This window comes from Cinclus cinclus, chromosome 6 (genome assembly GCF_963662255.1).
Source record: "Cinclus cinclus chromosome 6, bCinCin1.1, whole genome shotgun sequence".
Lineage (NCBI taxonomy): Eukaryota > Metazoa > Chordata > Aves > Passeriformes > Cinclidae > Cinclus > Cinclus cinclus.
The window spans coordinates 47122174-47142908 of record NC_085051.1 but is presented as its reverse complement, the minus strand read 5'-3'; the positions used below and the strand labels follow the sequence as shown (position 1 = coordinate 47142908).

At 38.7% G+C, this 20735-nt stretch overlaps 1 protein-coding gene across 8 annotated transcripts; it reads right to left on the bottom strand.

Annotated features, from left to right (window-relative positions):
* Positions 1–1929: 1929 nt before the first annotated feature.
* Positions 1930–19338, bottom strand: GOLGA5 (golgin A5). Of its 8 annotated transcripts, none has more exons than XM_062495488.1 (14): positions 19243–19338; positions 18052–18664; positions 15415–15636; positions 14189–14408; positions 13508–13631; positions 12488–12691; positions 11209–11379; positions 10538–10666; positions 8546–8644; positions 6892–7117; positions 5669–5774; positions 4644–4707; positions 3235–3311; positions 1930–2196 (listed from the first exon to the last, which is right to left on the bottom strand). In XM_062495488.1, exons 2-14 carry the CDS (start codon positions 18611–18613, stop codon positions 2145–2147), a joined length of 2256 nt encoding a protein of 751 aa, XP_062351472.1. In that variant the 5' UTR covers positions 18614–18664; positions 19243–19338; the 3' UTR covers positions 1930–2144. The 8 variants fall into 8 exon arrangements, 5 of the variants coding, with proteins under 5 accessions (XP_062351472.1, XP_062351471.1, XP_062351473.1 ...); XM_062495487.1 differs by lacking the exon at positions 19243–19338 and adding an exon at positions 19068–19199; XR_009933306.1 differs by lacking the exons at positions 1930–2196; positions 19243–19338 and adding exons at positions 4015–4244; positions 19068–19199 and having other exon boundaries at positions 3281–3311.
* Positions 19339–20735: the final 1397 nt, after the last annotated feature.

Sequence of the window (20735 nt, the reverse complement as noted above, 5' to 3'; positions counted from 1 at the left end):
TATCAGCAAACCAAGGTGGCAAAGAAGACTTTGATGTCACATGAGAGCTTATGAGGATGCACACAAAGCCCGCTTTCACAGAAAACCCAATCTGTCTCCGAGTACATCTGCCTAATTGAACATGCACCAAGATGAGCAGTCTGAAACAAACATGCCTTTCCTGGGCTGCAGTGTATCAGGGAAAGAGCAGTTTTGCTCTTGCTATCCATCCTTGCCTCCCTCTGCAGTTTCCTCCATCTGAGCAGTTCCTGCCCTCCTCTTACTCTGTCTGCCAGTCAGCCTGGAGGGGACAGCTCCTCTCACCTCCTGCCAAAAGGCAGAATGCATTCTGCCCTTCTGATCACAGCCTAGAAAGTGGGCACAAATGGGGACAAGGCAAACAAATACAAACTACTAACATGGGGCTATCACTCCTGGCGCTCATTTTCCATCATTTTCGCTCTGTCAAACTGTATGTTTGGTACCTGGAGCAGAGGGAGGGAGGGAGGGAGGGAGGGAGGGAGGAAGGAAGGAAGGAAGGAAGGAAGGAAGGAAGGAAGGAAATAAAATGAGACTTTTCAATCACAAAATAGCCCATTGTGCTCTCAAGGCAGTGAAATACAGAGCTGGGAAATTGCATTCCTGTTTCATGTGAGTTACGATGACCATTTATATCTGGTGCTAGGCTACAGAGCATGGAAAGATAGGGCCAGCATTTGCAAAATATTTTCAAAACCCCCAAAGTGATATTCTGGTGGGTGTAATTTAACTGTCCAGTAGTTTGATAGTCCCTCAAGAAGAGGCTTGGAATACCTTCCCACCACTTAGGAGAGAGGCTACCACAGTCTTGTTCATTGCAAAGCCATTTGTTCAGCAAGGTAACCTACCAACAGAAAAGCACCACCATGAGCTGCTTGTCAGAATGGTGTCCTTATGTCATTTTGACCTGTAGCTGTGGCTCACTTCACAAATCTACACAGATGACACTGGGGACCAACGCCACCGATTGGAGGCAGGAAGTACATTTCAGCCTTCAACTCAAACTGTGACATTTATCTGCAAAGAGACTCCAACACATGGTCTTGCATGCTCTTGCACTGCATCTGTACAGGCAATGAACTGTGGGACAGAAACTCTAGTGTGTTTGAACAAAAGCTTTGTGGAGTGTTATTTCTTGTCTAGCTCTGAAACTGTTTAGCACAGTCCAGAACACAGGGTTGATGATCCAAGTGGCCCACATCAAACACTTTATCATCACTTTAACACTTTATCATCATCCTCATCACACTACAAAAGCCCAAATTGATACTGGAACACAAAAGCTCAGTTCAACAGGCAAGCAAGCAGAAATCTTCTAGTGCTTACCCCTGTGAAATTTCTACCACAAAGTCTGGAATACTGAAAAGAAAGAATACTAATCTATGATAAAGGGTTTCATAACAGCTTCAGTACGTTTCACCAAAAAGAAAGTATTTGTCTAAAGGTGTTGTCTAAACAAACAAAAAAACTCAACAACAAAAAAACCAGACAAAAAAAACCCCAAAAAAACCAAACAGAAAACCACCAACCACCCAAACCAAACCAACCACCCCCACAAACAAATGAACCAAAGACACACACACACCCCCCCCAAAAAAAAAAAATTAAAAAAAAAAAAAAAAAAAAAAAAAGGAAGTAAGAATAGATATAAAGCTGTAGGGCATTTATACCACAAATAATGTTCCCCCAAAATAACACATTATACTGAAATATCCAAAGATTCAGTGTTTTTGAAGTGTTTAAACGAAAAAACTGTATGTGTGCAAAAAATGAGTGTGCAAAGGTCCTTTCTTGATCTCCTTCCATAGCAATCAGCTCCCCCTGGGGTTCAAAAGTGGCTTTAGTACCAGAGCTGAAAAGAACACAGGAATTAGGCAAAATGCAACAAATGTGATAGAGGGCAGACACAACTTAGAATAAATGCTCTTTTATTCCTCAGTTTATCCAAACATTTTCATTTTCTCTGCAAGATCTGAATCAGAGCAGCAATACAGTCATTTGTCCACTGTAACATTTCCATAGGAGCCAGCGTGACAGACTTCATGCCCAGGACCTAATGCTGTGTGTTCAAGCCACACAAAAACTGAACCACAGCCTTAAGAGCAAGAGTGACAAGTTGCTTGCAGTCATCTTTTCATTACCCAGCTGTGAGCACCACACAAAAAACCCAAGAAATTCCTTAAGGAAAGAAAGTGACCTTGTGTGATTGTCTATTAATAATTCATAATTACAGAATGCCACAATCTGACAACAGAACTTCTACAGTAAGTTCAGTATTTTGGGTTTTACTATAAATATTTGATGAGGTTTGTTTATCAGTATATTTGGTGAGTGTTTAGACATGAGAAATTTTAAATGTTTCATTTTGTATAGAAATAGCTTTAATTAAGTACCCAAAGCTTTAGAAAATAAATGTTTCAGTAAGATCTGATTAAGACGTGTACTAATGAGAGAGGTATAAGAAAATGCAGTTAAAATATACAAATTTCAAGTGCAAAAAGAAACACCATTACTTCTCAACAGTTTAAACCTTCCTTCTCAAAAATCATCTAGCTTTCTCTAATAAAGCTAAAATACCAGCCTTTACATAGGTAGCCTCACTATTCAGTTGGTAGGAAAGATACATCAATTGCACTAGAAGTACAAAGCTAAGAAGAATGCATAATATTTTATTCTTAAACTTATTTACAAAAATATATTGCACCAATCCATTGTCCTTTTTCCAGTTAATGTTAAGGAAAAGCCTATTATGTACAAAGTTAAAAACTGAAGTGCAAAAGCAGACTGAAAGAAACCAGAAATAAGTTTATTTAAAATGCTAAATACAGTTTATTACCTGACCATAGCCCACATCCAGTATGACCTAAAATAATTTGTACCAGATATATCTGCAATTTCAGAAATCCTTGCACTTGGCTGCAGAACAAGCCTCATCTTTCACTCTAACCATCAGAGGGTCTACATAAAATGTAAGAGCTAATCAGAGCTTATCTTAACAGCTTCATTTCTCCAGGTATGTGATGCTCTTTTAGGTAAATTGAAAAAGCTACATAGTATTACACACGTATTTGAAAGGTAGTGATAAATCAGGCATGATGGTTTTCATCCTTCCAAAACACCATGAGGAAAAGTTTGCTGATGTTTCAGGACTGATAATTCAAAGGCATTGCCAGTCCACATTACATTAGCACAGCATATGGTCCTGTCTCAGTCTACCTGCCACTGGGACTGTCATGATGCATTTCTGGGGTGTAGGTAAGGAGAACAATCATAACCCAGAGATGAAGCAAAGCCTGGGAAAAGAAAAGAAAGAAATTTAACACTGACAATCACCATCCAAAGCAGCAGTAAATAGGAGAACTCACAATGAGAGCTGATAAAACTTGTTTTGTAGAAATATTTTTATTAAAATAGCTTTTCTATTAATCAGATAGTTCTAAAAAAAATAATTGGCATTTGAACAACAAAATGCAAAATCAGATTCTGAAGAAACTATTTACAGAAAACTAATGACTGGACACAAGCAGCAGAAATAAAGCAGCCTGTTTTCCTACAGACTTGTGTTGTCTGGTTTCTGTTTTCCTCCATGCCACAGTGACTTCAGCTGTTCCCTCTGATACCCATTCCCCAGCCAGCACATTACGTGATGTGCCTTGAGTGACTGGTAAGTCACTACTCCTGTGCCAACTGGCTGACACCAGACTGTAAACCAGCCAAGCTCTGATTTCCTTCCCCTGACCACAGACACTGATTTGAGGCATTTTTATGAATTCTGTAGGAATGTTAATTCCCGTTCAAATTTGGCTGAAATTATCCAATTTGAACAGAAGCTGCCTGGAGTGCAAAAAGGAATACATAACCCACATTATTTTTAAAAAATATTTTTTAAAATTCAAGTTATAGTAGTCATAGACAAGGTTTGAGCTGAAAAGGGATAACTACCACTGACTTCCCAGTTCCTTTACAGCTACCATCAAGCTTCCCTTCAGATTGCACCTTGGGCAGCAGAAGTCTTCAGTGTTTTTTACAAAGCTTGCCTTTCCACAGGTCCCTGCAGCTCTCAGGGCACTAGCCCTCCAGTGGATAAGGGAGGCATTTCACTTCTAGCAATTGACAGCCTGACAGTTTTGCCCGATGTGGGCGAGCAATTTTCTACTATTTAGGTCTACCAAGAAAAACTTGTCTTGATGCTTTTTCAGCTACTGGAGAAGAGCAATCATTAGCCACTGAAAAAAATCAAAATGAAGAGTCAAATATTAAAGAAGCTCTAAAAATGTCATTTTCATAAATGCAGTGAATACAGGTGTGACAGGTTAACCTTCACAACTGGTCACCATTATTCCATATTTTACTACTAAAAATCTACTTTCACAGGCCTTTAAATGCTAGTTACATAAGTGTCTTTAAGACTGCTATACTAAGAATTACTGGGAAAAACTGAAAACTGCCAAGCAACATGACTCCAAAACGCTGTTGTAGAAGTATTATTATTATTATTTGGTCCACTTTCCAAAAACCAACATCGAGTAGTTAATGATAGCCTTTTGAACATCAATCTTGCAATTTAAGACATACTGGCATGTAAACTGGCTATAGAAATCCTGCATTCAAGAAAGTTGACTCACCATGTAAATGATTACAAAGACTCTTGCTATGGGGTAGCGCCTCAGAAAGATTCCCAGCCGAATGCTACACAGGTAGCAAGAGAAAACAAAACACACAATTCAACACTGAGCAATCAATTCCTGTTCCACTCATCCCAGTCACCACAAACTCAAACATCATAGCTTTGTTTCTGTCTAGAATTTTCTCAAATACACACAAGACTTTGTTGTTGTCTTGAATTTTACTTCATGTACTCAAAACATTAAGAGGGTTGACAAAATTCAGACCATAAAACATATCCTCCTAATCTTTCCTCAGTCACAGAAATCTCTTCACAATGAAATTCAAGTACGATGAAAGCACAAAAGACTTTCTATGAAGGTATCTTGCTTTCAAAGGACTAAGTAGTACTACCAAATTTTGTTTTCTGTTGATATTTCTTTCAATTTTTGTAGCAGACCTTTGCTGTGAATACTGTCAATTCACCTAACTTCTCAGAAAGGGATTAAAGCAAATTTATTGCTGGATCCAAAATGATTTTCATCTACTAATTCCTCAGATTATCTTCAAGGTAAACAGCTGCATTGGTTTAGAAGGCAGAATCTTGTCTTCATCAGGACTGAGAGAGTACAGCTGATACTCCCCCACTAATACACTTGGTGTTTATCACAGACACAGTCAAAGGTAAACTTTTTTTTTTTAAAAAGTAAAAGTAAAAATGTAGAAGCTATTCTAAAAGTAAAAAACATAGAAAATGGTAGTGAATTAGATTAGATATTTTTTCATAACTTAGGGAATTTCTTACATCAAAGTCTGTAAGAGCTTCATTTCAATAATTGACAGAAATTCGCAAAAGCTTAAGAATATTAATATCATAGGAAAGCACAAGTGAAGTAGGTCAGTATTTAGGATTTCATACCACACTTTAGCTACATTATTTTAAACTTTTCCCTTCATAAAAGGGAACAGCACGCACCAAAGTGTGTCCCTTGAGAACTACAAGGATGCCAGCAGTTACAGATGCATTGCCTCAGGAGAGCCTTACCTGAACTGATCTATGGTACTGGCAGCTTTGCGGACTCTGCCGTACATTCCTGCCACGCTGCTATCAGTGTCACTGAACAGGACAGGAACACTACGCAGCCGAGCTCCTGTTTGATGGGCAAAAGTGCAAAACATTAGACAAGCTGTTCTTCAAATTAAACTGATAGTATAAAAAATATAAATACTATAAATATAGTGATCAATATGATTGCACTGTTGTCAATTCTTGATAAAATTACAATCAAGTTAAGCTTTCCTTCAACTTAGTATATTTTTAAAATTTATTAATTTACTAAATGGATATCTTGATATTCAATTCCATCACGTCACAATAACTATTATTAGGTGTATAAAAGGACAGGCTTGATACTGGCACAGTTTCTCAAATTTTTTTTTTACTCTCATACAGTGAAACATTGATTAGTATTTCTGAGGCTAACTTGTACATTCAACAATTTTTTTTACTTTATTTACATTTTTACTATGCATCAACTTTACTAAAAAAATTTGATAATGTTACTCTTGTGTAACTAAACTTCAGCCTTCTGAAGTTACTTGCAAACAACTCCTGCTTTGTTAAGCAGAAAAAAAGTCTGGACTGTTATTTCACACCTCTTGCTGATTAACCCTTGCTTTTAAAGTTACTCAACATATATACAAAATGACAAACTATGACTCTGAAAAGCAAGGTTTCCATGATCAACTGCTGCGGTTGTCCCAGAGACACAGGACTGACAAACCAATCTCATCAGAACCATCATATTTTAGGCTGCTTTTCAAAAAAAAAAAAAAAAAAAAGTAGAAAGCAAGGAAGAAATTAATTTCAACCAGCTCAATTCTCAAAAGGAAGCATTCCATTCTTACTCTCCTCCCAAACCTTTTTTGCAAGAGAATACTTCAATCCTGTTTCTAATATTCAGTTTAAACCCCAAAACACCTGCTTATTTGCACCAGTGACAGAATTGTTCCAATACTGCCATAGTACTGAGAATTAAAGGCTGAATTTGCTTTATTAAATTTACTGAAGCCATTTGTTCACCAAAAGGAGATTCTAGTAAACTACTTTTTATGATACTGGCTACTGGACAAAGGTCTCTAGAATGAGCAGCCTTTTTTCAGCACTTGTTTTTCCTTACAAACTCAGGCTTTCAGGGAAAGGCATTAGGAAACAAAAAAAGCCCAGACTACAGAAAAGACAAAAGTTTTAAGAATTTCCTTATTTACCTTCAGCACCATCAATGCCTGCCATGTTAATGGAAGGTCCATTAGCACTTGTGCCTTGGATAGCCTTCAGCTGCTGCTCCAGCCTTTCCAGCTGGTACACAAGTGAGTTCTTCTCTGTGCTCAGGCTCTCTAACATGGTTTGCTTCTGAATTAGTGTTTCTGTCAGCTGATGAAGCCTATTTTCTAATTCTGTCTGACTACTACTGCTTAGAGTCTTGTTTGTGAGCTAAAAAAAAAAGAAAAAAAGTCATTCTAAATTAAATCTCCGACCAACTGACATATGACAAAGCTCTATAATAACCTAAGCCTTCAAGAACCAAGTTACTCCACTGCAGAATTTTTACAGGTAATGCCATCAAAACTATCACTGGTGAGTGCAATAAAGAAGAAACTTAATTTCAACAGTTGTTAACTGTTTACATTGCACAAGAAACTATGTAAAAATATATCTGTTTTCCACCTATAATCATGTGAAAGTTTCTGTATAAACTTCAATTTGATCACAATTTGATACTATGCCTCAGAGACAAGTTTAAACAGCAATCAGTAGCATGCTAATCCAACCTGGTTCCCATACTTTCAACTTAGCGAGCATGTAAAAACTTTTCAAACACTATTTTACAGGATGCAGGATATGTTGCAGAACAACTGAGGAGCACCAAGGCAGAAAATGTGATTGTACTATCAAGTAAGAACTGCAAAACCAGCAAATGGATCATGCATTTGACATGATGATGTAATTCAATTTGCAGAAAATATTTCAAGCAAATGGGAATTACCAGATCTGCCATCTGTGCAATAGCTCATCTATTCACTAGTCTTGGACCTCAGCCACTTTGTGGCATCATATTCCACAAAAATGCAGCTTCATTAATGAAGAATCATCAGGAATTACAGATATCCAAAATACAAATTAGGTGCCTGCAATCAGGCAGGTGCAGGTAGTCCTGAAGTTCAGCACTACCAGAAAATTCATCTGCCAACATGGCCAAGAAATCCGTATCACATCACAACCATTTCCAAATCCTGACACTCTTAACTGCTCAGCTGACCACACCTGACTCCAGACTACCAATTTCTCCACACACAGCCTACTTTTCACCATGCTAAGGTAACTTAACAGAACAAGGCCTATGCCTTCAGCTGCCCAAGGTGACTGCTCACAAGTATGAGGAGGTTCCAAAAGGGGTTAGACTGATACAAGGGAAACAGGTTCATCGACAAAGCAGTAGAACCAAGTCATGACTAAAATACTAACAACCCTAATTCAACTGCTGATGTTGAGCAGGTGCACAGGAATGAAGGAAATGGCCAGGCTCACAGGCTGGCCCCCTACTGCCACTGGCCAAGATAGAACACTGGGCCAGATGGATCACTGAGTCTGCAGGATATAACTTAGGTTCTTTGAACAGTTACAAGGATCTTGGCAGAATTCATAATGACCTAATCAAACTCCAACATGTTTTTTTAGTTTGCAAAGAGAACAATGTCGATCCAACACCCCCCACCAGGTCTAGTTGGGACAGTGGTCTATAAAATAGGCTATTTACCTGGCTCCCTTCTTGTATTCCCTACTTTCAAAACTCTACTCTTTATTGAAAACAAATACACTGTACCTCACTAGTAGAATGCTTACAGGATTTTCTATACACACCTGATTTCTGAGCTTCTGAATTTCTTCCTCTCTGTCTTTTATTCTGCTTTGCAAAGTATTCTTTGTTCGATACAATTCTTCTTCAGTATAATGTAGTTCCTATAGAATTTATCACAATTATGCATGAAACATTTTATATGTATTTTGACAGAAAAACTCTAGTTACCTGGAGTTTCACAACAGAACACAACAAAGCAATATGCTGCAATCAAATACAAACTGAAATATTATTCTAGTTACATACCTGACTAGGATGGGGTACAGGGATAGAGAAGACTGAGTATCAAGTCACAACCTACATGGCCAATTGAATTTTTTGTGGAGATTGCCCTAACATAAATATCAATCCAGACTAGTTTACTAAGAGTCACACAATTTCACTGGGATCATATTTTTATCTTCCTTATACTTCAACCATTTGTTGTAGTGCTACCTTAAAATTGTGTCAATAATGTAACAATTACAAAACACATAGGGATACGGTATCTGTATTCCTAAAATAAACTCATTAATTCAAAATACCATTCTTTAAACATGTTTGAAAACCCTTGGCACAACTATCCATAATTCTGTATGGCAGCTCCCTCTAAAGTTTAGGATAAATTAACACAGCAGGAGGAGTATTAGTTAAAAAAAATTACTGAAGAGTAAATCTAACTTTTGTTATTCCCATGATTTAGTGGCTATTTTAGCTTCCACTGAGAGAGCTGTCAAGCTTATCTTTTAAATTAAGGCAATCTTCAAATCACCATCACTTCAACTGTCAGTCACGACAGAGAACAGATAACCCTGTTCTCCCTTTGAACCATCAGATGTACACAAAAATAACACCTCTACTTATTTTCCATCTTCAGTTTTAGAAACCTTATGACAATAGCTAAAGCAACTCCCAGACAGAAGTGACCATAATTACATTAAGTATCAACAAGAGCAATTATGTTAAAAGCGCATGTAAATGGGTGTCATCAAAAGGAAGACTTCAGTTTCTGCAATAACTGATAACTTTTAAATTCACCTTACTCTTGCTATTGACTTAAACCATATTCCTCAGAAGGGCAGGAGTAACAAAATACAATCTACCATCTGCTTTGATATAATAAACATCAGCTACCCATCAAGAGCACACCTCGACTTCTGCCTTTTAATTAGTTCAAGCTGCGAGCATCCCATTAAAATGTAATTTCTGAAAGGCTAGATAATCCTGTAAGATAAATTGTTCCTAGCAGATACAGAGGACTTATGCTTTCTTCATTATTAATTCTCTTTACATGAGCTTTTTGTTACAAGGAAAATTTTTAACAGGTTGCAAAGCATTTGTACAATTCCTACTGCATAATAAATTTGTTCACATGAAATATGCGTTTGCCGTTTTTCCCCCACTCTCTTTATAGCACAGAACTGCTTAAATCAAGGCAGAATTTGCTCAAAAAGATGACACAATCTGACAGAATTCATTAACATAATTTTATCAGCAATTTGTCTACTAGAGCAGTTTATAAGTAATGAAAATTAGATTCAAAACTGAGTAACAAATGGATTAAATAAATTACCTCTAAATTCGTACTACTATGACATTGTTCTAAAAACTACAACTTACGTATTAATTGAACAGAAGTTTCACAGTAGCCATTTTCAGTATTAGGGTTTTTGACATTAAAAATATTACGCTTGTTACTGTATGTTTGATTTTTTTCTTGAATAAAATTCAAGATCCTAAATCAATTCTGTGCCCTTCCTTAGGGCCCTGTTTATTCAGTGGGATCTCTGTTCACCCGCAGTATCCAGAAGTATCCCCAAGCATTGCTTAGTCCTGGCTGCACTTTCCTTGACCTAGTGACATTCACCAAGCTTTTGGGGATTTCTTTGGAGTACTAGATAAAAAATAAATCAAATACCGCCCAAGTATCCAAATATTCTCTTATTAAGCCAAATGCTTTGCTGATGGCACCACATGGGACCTAAAAAGAGATGCAGCTTCCAATAATTCCTAACCTGTTTTTGCCGTTCTAGTTCAGCTTCTGCCTCTTGCTTGGCCATTTTATGTGCTGATATCTGCTCCTGTAGGTCTTGAAGCTGCTCTCTCACTGACTCAGCTTCACTTACCTGCTGTGTCTCCATATCCTGAAATGAACACAAATATTACCATTTCACTAACATTCAGATGTTATTGCAAATCTCTCATAGGTAACAGCAAAAAAATGTAGTATATGCAATATTTCTTCAAAGGAAAAGGAAGGTGTGGGTGTATTGGATAAATTGCATTTCATCATTTTATACAGAATATTTTTAACAACACAGTAATAAAAAAATGCATTTTGTGAAAAAGCAAAGATTCCACTTCTTCCTTTCTACTTTCTACAGGTTAAAACTGTTTAACATGGGCTCGCGAGCAGCTGCTGTGTGGAGTCCATTATGCCAGCAGATGACTTGGATTAGGTGCTTCAAGGAGTAGTAGCTCTTGCAGAAAGGAATATAAGTGATGGCTAGACAAATCACTATGATTGTTAAAAAAGAAATGCTTCCCTCAAAAGGACTACACAGTAGTGAGGGAAGAGAGAAGTAAGGTAATAAATACAGAAACAACAGACCCACAGTATACAAGAGAACAGTCCTTTTGTTAGCTGTAGCTAACTATAAATACAAATGCACATAGACATAGCTACCTGCAGCTCTGCTCTCATCTGTTGTATTTGCCCCATTAGTTTTTGTATTTCTTCTCTCTGAGTGTCTCGCTCATGTCTCAGTTCCTCCAGTTCCACTGTGCTTGCTGTATTGCTATCCAGGCCTTCAATACCAGAGCCTTCTTTTAAGCTGTTTATCAACTTTTCTTTAGACTGAAAAAATAAGTCAGTACATTATTAGTAGCAGTGCTGAACAAGTGCTCAACTAGAAAAGGCTATAATGACTGTTTTATCTGTCTTTTATCCAATAATGACCCTACACATTTGAAAATGAAAATGCTTCCGTATTGATAATCTTTCTGATTTCCTGTATGCCATAAGACCAGTTTTACTGACAGCCTGTGTTACCTGTAGAAGAGTACAGCTTTGTTCTGTACAAGCACCTGGAATGTTAAACTTGTCATTCATAACACAGTTTTGGCCTTCTCAGTACTGAAACGGACAGGACGCTCACCATCAGACACTATAGACAAAACTGACACCCTTTTTTCTCCTCCCAACAAAATCAAGAACCAAATACAGCGATAATTCTTCCAGGACAGAAGATAAACAATTCTATTCAGGCAGCCTAATGTTACCTCCACACTGACTTATGATTTTAGGCATTTCATATTTACCAAGAAGATTTAAAACCTGTCCTTGAACATTTGACTAAACTATTCGAAAAAGAGTTCCCTACCTTCAACATCTTGCTGACATTTATAAAGAGGACTCAAACCAACCACATCTGGACATGGGATCTTTAACAATTTACATAGTACAGAACTCAACACAAAATAGCTTTTTTTTTTGCCACTGTTCATATACAAGAAGCCTTTCAGGACATGGAAAATTATTCTCTGGTTACATGTTAAGTATCCATTCTATGCTACGCTTCAGCCTCAAGCAGCACAGAGAAATATTCTTGAATCAAGAATACTGGATATGGAACAAATTGTAGGTTTCATCTACTTAACTAACTAGACTCTTGGATATGGAACACACTGTCAGATGATGTGCAGTAAGTGCAACAGTTCACTTGGGATTTTTTTTTCAGGTTCAGGACCTGAACTACCATTTCAATTCCATAATTTCAACTATAAACTCAAGTTTACAAATGGCAAACTGGTAGCTGTTCTATATATGTATCATTATAGCTATGCTCCAGAACACATTACAGGTCACATGAAAGAAATACCACAAATTAGATTATTTGAAGCATAAGACCTTAAAACAGCTAAAGCATACAAATCACACTGTATTTCTTCACAACAATGCTTACTTGAAGAATGCGAGTAGCTTTCTGTTTGTAGTCTGACAGCTCCTGTTTTGCAGATTCTAGGTGGCTTTTAGTTATTTTGACTTGCTGCTGAAGCTCATCAGCTCGCCTCTTTTCATCTAAATACTTTCTCTCTGCTACAGTTATCCCTTCTACCAGGTTCTGACGTTCTGCTTCCACTTTACTTAGACGAGCCGCAAACTCATTCTATTAGCAATAAAAAAAACAATACTTGGTGTTTAAAGACAGTCTCAACTTTAACCTAGGAAGGAAAAAACAAAATTTAAAAGCACCTACACAGAGCACACCACCTCCTATCTATCATCTCCAACTTAAAGACATATTACTGCTACATGGAAAGAAGCTCTGCTTGCTTAGGCAAGTGGTAAATAATCCAAGTAAGAATATGCTTTTCTCTCCCTCACCACAAATAGTAAGGGAACAATAATCTTCCTATTATTCACACTTATTTAGCAAACAAAAAGCAAGCTTGCCCCTCAAAAAATATTATCAATTGTAGTATGACATATTTTGAAGTACTGTAAAACAAACAAAACAGACACTGATAAAGATTTTCAGAGATGTTATTATATATAACAAAGGCCAAGGTAAGTGTAGAAAACATTCTCTATTAATAATGTACTCTCATCTTTACCACAGAAATGATCCTTCATCTTAAGATCTTGCAGTAGGATTGTGCAGCAATATGTTGTGTAACAACACACTTGAAAAACTAAACCGATTACTGATTTACTTTTAAAACATGCATTAACATTAATTTAGCATGAAAAAGACCCAATAAAAATTGTTATCATTAATCCTCAAAAACTTTTACAGATGAAGCTTTTGAAATAACATGTAAGAAATAAATTAGCATCTAAGAGTATTTAGTGCAGCAGACAGCACATCCTTCTAAGCAATCAGTACCCTGAACAGGAACTGAAGTCGGAGGAGAGACCACATGGAACCTCATGGATCTGATCTCAGAAGCAGAGCCTTAAAGTCTTCCTTTTCATGTCTAACCTGCATTTGTTTGTAACTTTCTTGCTCTCTCTTGAGTGCAGAGTCTGCATCACGCAGCCTCTCCTGGAGAGTTTGAAGGGCTTGATTTTGTAAACTGCTTCCTTCACTGTGGTCCTGTATTATCCTGAAATAGAGATACACAAATAAAGAAGCAAGCTAGCGTGATTTTTTTTGTGTGTGTGTGTGTGTGGAAATATAAGCTCCTGGCTTCCAGACCAGCTTTGAAAATTTGCCCATTAGATTACTGCATATAGACTATAGGTGTGAGGCTTGGAGTTACTGATTCACGCTTCTCCTCTCTGGCCTGTATTCTGGAGTATCCACATCCCAGGAGCAAGGTACGTTCAGAAAAACCATTATATTTGTGAATAACCAAGTCTGTTTTTCAAAAAAAAAAAAATTCTTGGGACTTTCAGCTTCACACCTCTGACACAAACAAATACTTTACACAAAATGGATTTCACTAATCAGATGCCAACAGATACCCTATTTAATACTCATTTGTCGTGCTCCCACTGCCAACTATGATAGACCATTTTAGTGCAAACTTTAATCCTTGTACTTCAAATCTTTCCTCATTAGCTTATTATTTTTCATTCTTGAAGACACTAAATTATCTACCTTGCTTTTTTAAAACTTATCACTATTTGCAGAATTCCAAAGTATGAAATTATGAAGTACCGTGATTTTTCACTCTGCAGTACTTCCAAAGCTTCTGTACGAGCACTTAAGAGCTGATCAGCTTCTTGCAACCGTACTTTCAGCACAGCTAGTTGGGAATCTTTGGCACCAACGGCTTCTGTCAGATCATCCACTCGAGCCTGAAGTTCTCTAACCATCCTGTCACTCTTTGAATGGTCAACATTCCACTTCTCCACCTTCTCTCGGGATTTATTCAGTTCTGCAAAACAAGAAGTTTCTTTGAAGTTAACAAAAGTAGATATTGCAAGGTCTTGTAAGCAGTCAGGATGCACCTATCTCATTTGTTAAAGAAAAAAATAAATACAACCAAGTTCAAGTAAAACTGAAAATATATGAGCTACCAGGAAGTAACAAATGCCAGACTGGCTGTCAAAGCACAACCCAGAAAATTTTGGAGGCTATCTCAAAATAGACACTTCCTTCTGAGTCACACTGAAGATGACAGATTTCACCTGCCCCATCCCTTGCAAAGGCCTACTGTCAAATATCCCTGTGCCAAGAGAAATGCTTGCATAAATCATCTAATTCAGTTCTAGTTTGAGTTTATTGTCACATAAAAAACAATAGAAAACTACACCAGTCGTGAATAATGCCTGAATACTTAGAAACTTCAGTTTTTAATCTAACACCACACATTAAACTTCACCGGATATTAAAGTTATCTGGCTTATGCAGTTACTGTGAAAAAAAAGTGGTACCTCAATGTTATGCTTAACAGCAGGAGTTTGCTCTCCGTTTAATCATTTAATTTGTACTCACATTTTTTACATTTGTCATTTCACTTGGCTTTGAAAAACCCAGTGATGCCATATTAAAAATACTAATTTTATACTTTTACTGTCAATTTCTAGGCATCAGAGACTGTAGTCTACTACAACCAGAGAGTAGCCAATTTGAAGTATTCAAAGGAATTTACTCATTTAAAAATAAGTATTTTGCAAAAGCCATTAAAATGCAGGAAAAGTATTTTAAATATGGTATTTGCTGACAGTGTTTTATTAAGATGTAAGCTTTTTAGTTAATTTAAACACATCATTTTAATCAACATTTGTTTTACCTTTGTAGTTGAACAAGCCTTTTTATTTCTTCCATCTCATTACATAGGAAGTCATACATGCAAATGTACCTGGAGAATTTTTATTACAAATAGACAGAGCATTGTTTCCTAGTTCACTACCATTTTACTAATGTTATAGCTGCAGTACCTTCTTGTGTTTCTTTGGACCTTTGTATTAATGAAGCCACTTCTTGATTTAAAGATTGAACTTCATTTCGCAGCAGCTGGTTCTCCAGGCGAAGATTGGACAGCTCATGTGATTTGGAATCATCATCAGCTGAAAGGCTGGGGTTGGTGACTGCACTTGGTGATGAATCCTTCAGGCCATTCCCCTGTGCTCCCAGGCCAGAGTCTGAACTGTCTGGAGTTTCTGTACAGAGAGATGCAACTTAGAATGAATGAATGTGTTTGTAAACTGTCTTTCTACAAACAGTAGTTCCACGCTCTCCATCAATGGTTAAGGAACAACAGTGATAATAAAACAGTTTATGCTGAAATGCAATACAGAGCTGCTTCTCACAAGGGATTGCACAAAACAGGAGTATTTACATGCATCAGGCAGTGTTTTTGTTAATACTGCAAGACAAGATGTAGAAGTTACAAATTTTCTTATTACATAAATGGCAACTTTAGGATTTCAAAACATTAACACTCCATGACTTTGCTGCTCAGAGAAGTCCTCAGAAACTAAAGAGTATCAGAAAACACTAAATATACATAGCAACTAACCGCAGGATGTTTTAGTACAAACTCATTCTGGGTTTCCATTCAGATTTTGCCAATGCCAATTTTATTTCAAAAAGAGAGAACAATAAAGGAACTCCTAGTGGTATTCTGAACAACACTCCCCTGGAGGGAAGGAGGAACCAACAGCCATTCCCTTCGTGCACACACAGTATCCTTGATTAATGGTGTGAAAGCTACAAATCCACTGTAAGAGTCTTGATTCCAGCATGCAGGTAGTTGGAAGCCTTGCAGCAATGTTAAGATACGATGACATAGCAAGCAGCGAACAAACGAGCAAGCAATCCAAACATATTACTGCTGAATTTAGTATGTCTCAGGTGAATAACTGCTGAAAATCCACAGGGCCAGACTGCAACTAATTCAAAGCAAGACTGCAGTGAAATTGTTAAGACATTATTTACTTTCCCTTGTGATCACTAACCAAGCTGCCTCACCTCTCTCCTTAACACTGTAACAGCTCCTAAGACCCCAAGCCCAGGGAACAGGGGCACACCATTAATTCTGAGCAACACCACACCCACAAATAGCAGCAGTGACTGGAAGATTTCTTCCACATTTTCTCAAGCCCTTTTCTGATTAAGACAATCCTAAGTAGTGTCACTCTCTTTCCTCTGATTTATTTACACAGTTTCCAACTTATGAAATAATTTAGGCTCATTTCTTTGTCTGAAAAACTCAATAGATCAATTAAGATAATGAAGCAAGAAATGAGTCATTTAGAGCAGAGATTAGATTATAACCATAGCAATATAAAAAGCATAATGTTAACTGGTTTTGTCTATAACTAATATATCATAAGCTACTTCAACAGCTTCTGTGCTGACTATTTAGATGACACAGATCTATCTGTACAATCAACTTCGGAAAACAGCATGTTCAAATCCTGTATTGTAACTGCATTCTTTCTTATTTAGCAGCTCCACAATGCAAACTCTGATCAAAAATCCTCAGAAGAAAATTCAACAAGCCCCACTGAGCAAAACAAATGTTTCTTAAGCACCAGTCAGCAAGGCCACAGAGCCAGGTCCAACATATCTGTATTATTTACTATTAGTAGTGAATCTTACTAAAAAGCCATGGACTCAAAAATCGAAAAATATTCACATGTTTAGAAATTATCCCTTTTTATGTCTGAAGGTTTTCAGCATACTTTAATGTGGTAAGTAAAAAAACGGCATTTACAATTACTTTACACACTCAAAGTACTAAACAAATAATAAAGTGTTCTAACTACATTATTAATAAAAGAACCACTTGCTTCAACTTACTAAAGTAAGTAACAGCAAAGTAACACAGCAACAAGGATGGAGTACAGACTGCACAGTCTGGCAAGAGAATAAAAGTTCCTGACACTTCCCAGCCACATTCTCCTTTGTGTGGTTAACTTGAGCCCAGCCTCAGTTTTTAACTGGCCTGGAGGCACATTCAGGCTTCTGGATTTAGACTGCAGTTGTGAACTACTTTTGGTAAACCCAGAGGCTTTATCTCTCTGGCTCTCTCATGCCTGTAGCTCTACACCAGCCTGTCCACATCATCCAGCTTCCTGCAGGACAAGCAAGTCTGCCAGCTCACCCCTCCTGCAAGGTGGAACAGGGAACACCTCACCTCAGCTCATGTGCTGCACTGGGCAACAGCCAACACCATTGCTCTGTGGGTGAAAGTCACTTCCTCTCCCACGTGGCAACAACAGCCCAAGTGACCAAACAAAAGCAGCAGCACCTGTGCTTCTACATGGGGACAATGTGGGGCTGAAGAAAGGTTAGACCACAGCTCAGAGAGGTCAGGGTGAACAGCAGCAACAAGGTAGATCCAGAGCACAAAAGATTTTGGTATTAATTATGCACTTTGTCAAATTATCATGGTACCTAGTATTACCCCAGTGATGAAAATATGTGAAAGGTCCTGCTGTATCTCACCCATCTGACATACTACCACCATCAAATGTTTCATGAAGTGACATGAAGTTTCATGCATTACCTAGCCTTACCCTAGACATACTAGGGTTTAAATATCTCTAGGTTCAACACTATTTAACTACCATTGCCTTGGCTCCTGATGGAATTATCTTCAGTAGTTTTTGCACTCTGTGTACTGGTAGACACAGAACTAATACTTGAAGTCCGAGAGTGATTCTGCAGAACAGGAGCCTTATTCTTCTCCTTTTTAGAATCTATCCTTGCATTAGGTTCTTTCTCCGAACTGTTGAGAAAATCAAATAGCAACTCGTCATCAGGTTCTGACTTTTTTCTTCTCACAAAATGTGAGGCAGCTCTGGGTGTGGAAGCATTTTCAACTGCAGAAGCTGCCTCTGATGTCCTACGTGCTGTTTTAACATTTGCTGTTCCTGCTAGGATTGTGGCCTTTTGGTGTCTGATATTTTCAGCTGCTGACGAGATGTAGGCTGCTTTGGATGACGTCTGGTACCTCAGTTCTCCAGTATGCTGGTGCACTTCAGAATACTCATTGGCAGAGTCCAAGTTCTTATTATCATAAACTGCACTGCTTGATGTGTCTTTTTTGCTCAGAGCTGATGCAGCTCCTTGATCAACTCTGTTGAGTAGATCCTCTGCCTTTCCAGCGAGATCAGCAAGCCAAGACATGATGAGTATCTGTTGACGAACTCTGTACAATTAAAATTTCAGGACCATGTACTGCGAAAGACAGAAGGATTACAAATCAGATTGCTGCTGATAAGGCAATATGTATTGTTTACCCTAACAACTGTTGTGTTATTAGTGCTGTAGTTATTATAATACTTCTCCTCTACTCATTTGGTATTTTGCAGTTTTGTTAACTAATGGAAATAAATCAAATCACTTTCTGAGGAAAACAGACAAAACCTAGGGTTTTAAATCTAGGTTATTAAAAACAGACCACTGCATCAATTTCTGGTATCATCAGCTACTCCAGAGTATCACAAAGATAAAAAAACTATGCCTTAGACGTTTGGCCTGCAAATTCCCAACCCGGCTCAGGCAGAAAGTCGTTCTCCCTCACACTGCACCCGCTGCCTCTTCCGTGACACTAACACGGCGGACAGATCCGTGCTCTCACCTGCACCACGGGCCTGAGACACCACAGCGGCGGCGTCAGCCTCTGCCCCAGCTCCCGGGAAGGCGACGTTCAGAGTGGCCGCTGCCCCCCACCCCCAGCAAGGCCTGTCCGCCGCCCTGCCCAGGCCCGGCCCCACTCGGGAGCGGCGGGGGACCTCAGCACAGCCCGACCTCACCTCCTGCCAACGCGGGGGCCGCCCCGGCCCCAGAGAAGCCGCGAGAGGCAGGCGGTCAGCGCGGGGCCGCGGGCCGAGCCGGGCGGCGCAGCCCCATCACTTCCGGCAGACGTGGCCGCCTTTCCGGGGCCGCCACGCACATGCGCAGGAAGCGCAGCCCCGCCCCCGCAGCTCCCAGGCCCCGCCCCCGCCCCGGTCCCGCCCCTGCCGCGCCCGGGCCCCGCCCCCCCGCCTTGCCGCGCGCGCCCCCTGGCGGTGCTTTCAGCAATCTGTGAGGTGAGACTCGTCCGGAATTGCCGGACGTGCCGCAGGATCACAAAATTATCTATGCTGGAAACGATCTCGAAGGTCACTGATCCCAGCTATTAGCCCAGCACTGCCGAATCCACCAGTAAAACTACATTCCCAAGTGCCGCGTACTTCTGACCGTCACGTCCTTCCCTGTCATCTGTGAGCCGATGTCTGCCATCTGCAATACTTGAACCATTTCAAGCTTTACGGCTGCTATCTCTCTCATTTAAATGCTTCTTGTTAGTAAGGATAGCTGTTAAAATGTACATAAACTACACTTAAGATACACTTAAAGGACCACATAAGGTTAAGTTTTTTAGTTGCTGATCCTCTCATCCCCCTTTATTGGCTTCCTCAACCTTCTATAGCAACATTTCACAGCCAACCACAGTACTTGTTTCAGAGTTTCTACTCTTGCCTGAAGTATCAGCAAGAACGTAATGGAGACAACACTTACACCTCCTGCCACTTCAGATCCCCCTCTGTTGAGGACCTGTTGTCTTCCTGATTATAATGCTGAATGCATGGCTGACTTAGATCCATGTTTCCCCAGAGCTCTAGTTTTTATCTTGTCAGATCACATTTTACAAGTATGCTCTGGTTAAGTTCACTGGTAGGCTGTTATCAAGTTATCTGGATGTTGTTACCTGGTTTACAGAAGTTTCCTTTCATCTTATCCTGGTAATCCTCTTCCAATGGGGAGCACAAAAAAGGTCAAAGGCTTCAAAATATTTGTCTACATATATGAATTATCAACTACCACTGAGCATCCTTAGGACCTAAGCCTAAGCAGGAGACATCAGCCCTGCTGCCTATTCAGAATATATTCGTGGCACTAGTACTGGCACGAGTTAATAGAAAATCCATCCTGCCTCATTGAAGATTAAGTAACACATTGGACATAATAATAAACCAAATTAATTCACAACCTTCAACTTTTACATCATGTGAATTAGCTGCACATAAGTATAATTTCAATTAATGTGAATGTATCACCTTCTCAAGCACTAAGAAAAATAGAGATTTTTTAAAGAGATTTTATTATTTACAAATTTACACTTGTTTTACTCAACTTGTTCAGTCTTCAAAACATGTTACAAATCTCTTCAATGGAAAATTCATGTATGATTGTGAATGTTTGATGTATTTGATCACTGCACACCAAAGTGACATGAACAATGTTCAGAAGAAATATGAAGGGC